The 5345-nt window shown below is 33.7% G+C and overlaps 1 protein-coding gene across 1 annotated transcript in view; it reads right to left on the reverse strand.

Moving 5' to 3' along the window:
* The window catches only part of LOC118749817 (excitatory amino acid transporter 2-like), a 6322-nt gene extending 1176 nt beyond the window's left edge, over positions 1-5146 (reverse strand). Inside the window, exons 1-2 of the mRNA XM_036484589.1 lie at positions 4552-5146; positions 3553-3882 (exon numbers count right to left, since the gene is read on the reverse strand). Of these exons, the coding sequence (XP_036340482.1) occupies positions 3553-3882; positions 4552-5027 (806 nt within the window). The 5' untranslated portion in view covers positions 5028-5146. The remainder of the gene's footprint in view (positions 1-3552; positions 3883-4551) is intronic.
* Positions 5147-5345: the final 199 nt, after the last annotated feature.

The raw sequence follows: 5345 nt of genomic DNA on the forward strand, positions 1-5345 counted from the left end.
GGTTCTCCGGTGGCAAAAAATTTGTAATGCCAAATCTAATTTACGGTTACTTTAGATGCCACATTTGAGACTCTATGTTGAATTTTTCAAAAGGCCTCTCGGCGTTTTCCCAAAAAAACGTCAATAACTTTAAAAGATGGTCAGGTTTAAAAATACTGTAGCTCAAGTGCCATTAAAATATGTATATTAAATTTCCCACTGACTTATAGGCAAAATATTAACCACTTTGTTAAAGATTCCATTAATTTGCTGAACCTCAGGGCCTTTGAGGCACGTCTTGCCGCTATGCGATTTTAAAAATTTCCCGCAGGTCACTCTTTTATGACCAAATGAACCTTCCTGATTTGTAGCACAAAGTTGCAGAATAAGGCGCAGTCTACTGCACATACATGATGATATTCCTTGAATTATTTTGCAAAACTATAACTAAATAGGGGAACGAAGGGTCTTATAGACCACATAAGGAAAAATTTCTACAGAAAAAACAGAAGTCTGAATTTTTGCTCATTTTTTAATGGAAAACACAGCCCAACAAAAATATAAAAAAAATTTAGTACGGCAAATGTTAAAGCCGTTTTTGATAGATTTTGTTTTGTGGTGATTACGAATCCGTAGGCATAAAGTTTCCATCAGCTCCAGATTTTGAAAAAAACGAGGTCAAAGTGTCAAAGAATCGCGGTTTAGCAAAGAAACAAAAGGTGATAGAACCTTCCGGGCTTAAATTAAACCTATGTAGATCTCTCGCCTACCACCTCTGAAAACAGATCTTAAATATTTGATATCTTAAAATTGTTTACCATTATTATCTTAAACTAAATGATAGCAAATTGTTATGCATACTTCCCTCCACAGTGGGGGTTTAAACCACAAACCCCCTTTCCCCCCCTGGCGACCGGGCCTGCCCTGAACTTTTTCACTGCTGTAAACTAAATCAAGCTGGTTGCTTTAGGATATAATTCATTGACGTATACTAGAAGCCTCAAAAAATTTTGGATCAATTTGCTACATAACTTTTGAAATATAGGTGTTTAAATTAAAAAAATAATAAAGAAAACAAATGAATTTTTTATCTAATTTTTAAGAGGAGCACAATTGATTATGTCATAACTTTTGAAGCACACCATATTCTGATTTGAAATTAAATGGGCGTTTAGCACTTATGTGTACACTTCATATGTAGTAGGTAAGAAAAGTATGCATTAAAAAATAACGAAATGGCAAGTAACTCAAAGTCTGTAACTCCACATTTCACAATTTAAAAAATTTTCGGTTTATCGCGTATAGGTTTTGAAGCATTTAATTTTAAGAACTTTTTAAGTATGTCTTGTATTCTACAAACAATGACGAATAATTTGATACCTTAGCAAGAGGTGTGCTTTCAGAATAAACTAACATTTAAAGATAAAATATTTTGCGATCTTGAGCGTAATTTTTATTCCAAAAACACCTTAATTGAAGGCACATTTGGAAAATACGTCGAAACGATCTAAATCTTTATATAACTGCTATAAAATGCTTCAAAAAATTTGTCTCTAGAAGTGTGTACAAACCCTGATTTACTACTTTTAATGATGCTCCTTCTTTTAGTCAGAATATTTCGAGAGTGGTATCAAAGAAACTTTTTTTCGACAAATGTTCTGATAGTGGCTCTTACTTAATTGGAGTCTTCTAAATTCAATGGCGTCCTCAGTTTTACTTTATTGGCTCCACTTTTCGAGATAGCAATACTTAAAACTTTGCTTAAATTTTAACTATTTTATAAAAATGTCCCTGGATTTAGAGTTACTTTTTTAATAAAATTTTGCACATAACCGTTTTTTAATATTACCTTAACTATTTCATAAAATCATCGAAATCAGTTCACTAAAACATATAGCTCCTATACAACTGATTGATCAGAGACGTTGTTTTGTCTTATAACTCCTTCAATTAAACAGGTTAAAATTTAATATAGGCTCAATTTAAAATATAGAACCCATACAATTTATTATTTAGCTATGAAATTAGAGTTACAGCGCAAAAATAAATATCTGAGTAATCAGTTGTATTGGAGCTATATGTTAATGTTAACCTATTTCGATAATTTTAAGGAATAATTTTAAGGAAGGATTAAGGTAATATTAAAAAACTGTTATGTGCAAAATTTTAGTAAAATAACATCAAAACTGAGGGAGTTATTTATAAAATAGTTAAAATTTAATAAAATCTGGTAAAACAGGGCTTGCCATTGAATTTAGAACGTCCCAATTAAGCGAGTTCAACTTTCAAAATCTACAATTTGAACCAAGCTTATTCTTTTGTTTTAAATTTCATGTTTATTCCTCGTCTAACTTTTGAAGCACTTGATGAAAATGAATTACACTTATATTAATCGATTTATTAAGAGATTACGAATAAAATGATATATAAAACATATAACATTTAATTTAATATTAAATTAAAAAATCAAACTTTTGTTTAAAAGTGTACCTATTTTTTGGATTTGCCCACATATTTGAATTGGAGCAGGGCTTCATAAAGTGTGTTCCGCGGAACGCAAGGGTTCCGTAAAAAAGTCACCGGGGTTTCGCGAAATTAATTTTGGTATGAATAAGCACGGCGGTCGATTGAGTTGCACACAGAAAGAAAAGTTCTATAAACAGCTCAACCGAGGCACAATTATCTATTTATTTTTTTTATTAAGAGCGTTGCGCTTGTGCTTGCCAGCTTATTGTTTTTCTAACCGGTATGTGTTGTTGGCCGCTATAGCCAAAGAGTTATGTACAACTTTCTACAAGGAACGCGATGAATTGCCAAATGAAATGTGAAATGTCATAACTTGGCACTTGGTAAATCACATGAAGTCTTAGTCAGATTATTTTTCGGATGGCCGTAGTAATGTCGGTTTGTTCCAGAGTACTTCGACATTGAAACACACATTTAAATCTGTGTCTCTGACAGAGTTTTGGGTTAGTATTAAGAGTAAATATCATGAAGTCGATGAAAATACCTTCTTAACTTTCCTTCTGTCACAACGTACTCCGTCAACAGGGTTTTCAGCTTACACTTATACAAAAAACAGATTCAGGTCGAAATTGGATGCTACACGAGAAATGCTCATACAGCTTTCAGTCATTATATCGAAGTACTATTTTATATAAAAATTACTAGCAGTGAAATAATTTCATTCCTCACATTAAAATTTAAAGAATGTATACTATTTCTAGTAAAAGTGTTTATTCATATTTAAATTGCACTACCTTTGATTTTTAGTAATTTGATGTGGGGTTCCATAAAATGAAATGTGGTTAGTAAGGGTTCCATCATCTTAAAAGTTTAAGAACCCCTGAATTAGAGAATGCAAACAAAGCAAAGTGTTTCATTCATCTGGAGGCTCGTTCAGTATAGAATTATATTTACTTCAGCATTCTGAAGTTTTCATTCATGCATTTAGCACCGTGAAATCTTACTTGTAAATATTTCATGATTTAAAAAATTAAATCATTTCACAGTTTCAAAGTTCTGATGTATGCATGTATATGTTTATATTAAAAAATTATTAACGATACTTACACACACCAATCCACAGCGAAGAGGAGAGTTACATCCTGTACGGGTGCATCGATGGCAGTCAGCACTACCAGCAAAAGAACCAGAGCTGCACTGGGAACACTGGCCGAACTCATAGATGCAGCAGTTGAAGTCAATAAAACTGTCACCAATTCTCCGAAGCCCAGAACAATGCCGCTCATCTGAGCAATGAAGATGGAGGCAATTGCTATGAAGAGTGCCGTGCCGTCCATGTTGATGTTGCAACCAATGGGTAGAACGAAACGGCTAATGCGCTGATCCACACGCAACTTATCGTTAATGCAACGGAATGTGATCGGTAGAGCTGCAGCACTGCAACACCGAATCGAAGATAGAACGGAGGAACGTATCCAAAGTGCAGCCAAGGTAAAATGTTTGATATCAGGATCATTTTACAACGCGCCATTCATAGCCATTCAGTGTTGTTTTAGTTTTTCATTATATCAATTTTAGGAAATTTTGATTATTTGTTTGTTATTTTTATTTTTATATTTATTTTTAATTGAATTGCATTTTGTTTGTTAATTATTTAATGCCGCATTTCGAATCGTTTTTCCAAATGAAAATTAAAACGCAAATCAAAAGTTGGAGTCCAAAAAGAAGGAAAAAATATTTGTAGCAATTAAAATTAAAATTAAGTCTTACGGAGCTGCATCCAATAATCACTGGCCAAGCATATACACGTTCCTACATATATTTGTGTGCACATATGTTCACATGAATGCAGCCACCGTAATGGACATACATATGTATGAACATAAATATGACAAAGCGCACAACTTTTATGAGTCAATTTCTGACATTCAAAAGTGCTTAAAAATACAATTAATGCAATAATCGCAGGTAAATAGACTTTAAATACATTATGAACCAGTACAATGTGTACATATGCATGGATGTGTGTATTTAGGCGTTTATGGTACATACATATGTACAAGAATTCACATAGATTTACATATGCATGTAGGAGTTTTCGCTTACGTTGAGGCTGTCGCAAAAGCGGTCAGCATAGGCTGTATGAGTCCGACATAGAATTTGAATGGGTTGCGTCGCACGAACACAAAATAAATCGCCTGCATTATAATGAACTGATAAAGGCCCACGCCAATCAGATTCGTGACTATGAACCACTTTAGCTGCTCCATTACCAAGTGCAAATCGTTTACGCCCAAAATTTTACCCGCTATCACTGAACTTATACCGATTGGTGTTAGCCACATGACGCAAGTGACCATCTTCATAATGACTTCAAAAACGGCAGTAAAAAAACCCACAACAATTTGACCTTTTTCGCCGATGGTACCCAGAATGGTGCCGAAAACTAGACAAAAGAACACAATGCCGAGGGTGTTGGTACCGCTGCGATACTGTACGACTCGTATCAGAGTAGGTTGGAGGACGTTTTTCGCTTGCTGCTCTGATAGTACCTCCTCTACGGGCTCTAACTCCGTGCCCATCGTTGTATCGTTGAGTGTCTTATTAAAAGTATGTAAAATATTTGGCTTAGGAAGATAAACAGTGTGCGCTTGTTGAAAGGACGCCTGAAATAAATTGTCCGGAAATACGTTCCTGCAAATAAAAATGTAGATATACATTTTAATTGAACTCTTTTTAAGAAAAAAAACATTAATAATTATAAAAAGGTTCCTATTTTATTAAACAACCAAATTTAGTGAACTTAGCACTTGTAAGGATTTTTTTTGTGGATAGCCTTGAAAAAACTAAATAGTGGATTATCTAATCAATTCTACTTTTAAAAACTGTCATCAGTGCAA

The sequence above is a fragment of the Rhagoletis pomonella genome, unplaced genomic scaffold (genome assembly GCF_013731165.1).
Source record: "Rhagoletis pomonella isolate Grant_MI unplaced genomic scaffold, Rhpom_1.0 Rhpom_scaffold_00057, whole genome shotgun sequence".
Lineage (NCBI taxonomy): Eukaryota > Metazoa > Arthropoda > Insecta > Diptera > Tephritidae > Rhagoletis > Rhagoletis pomonella.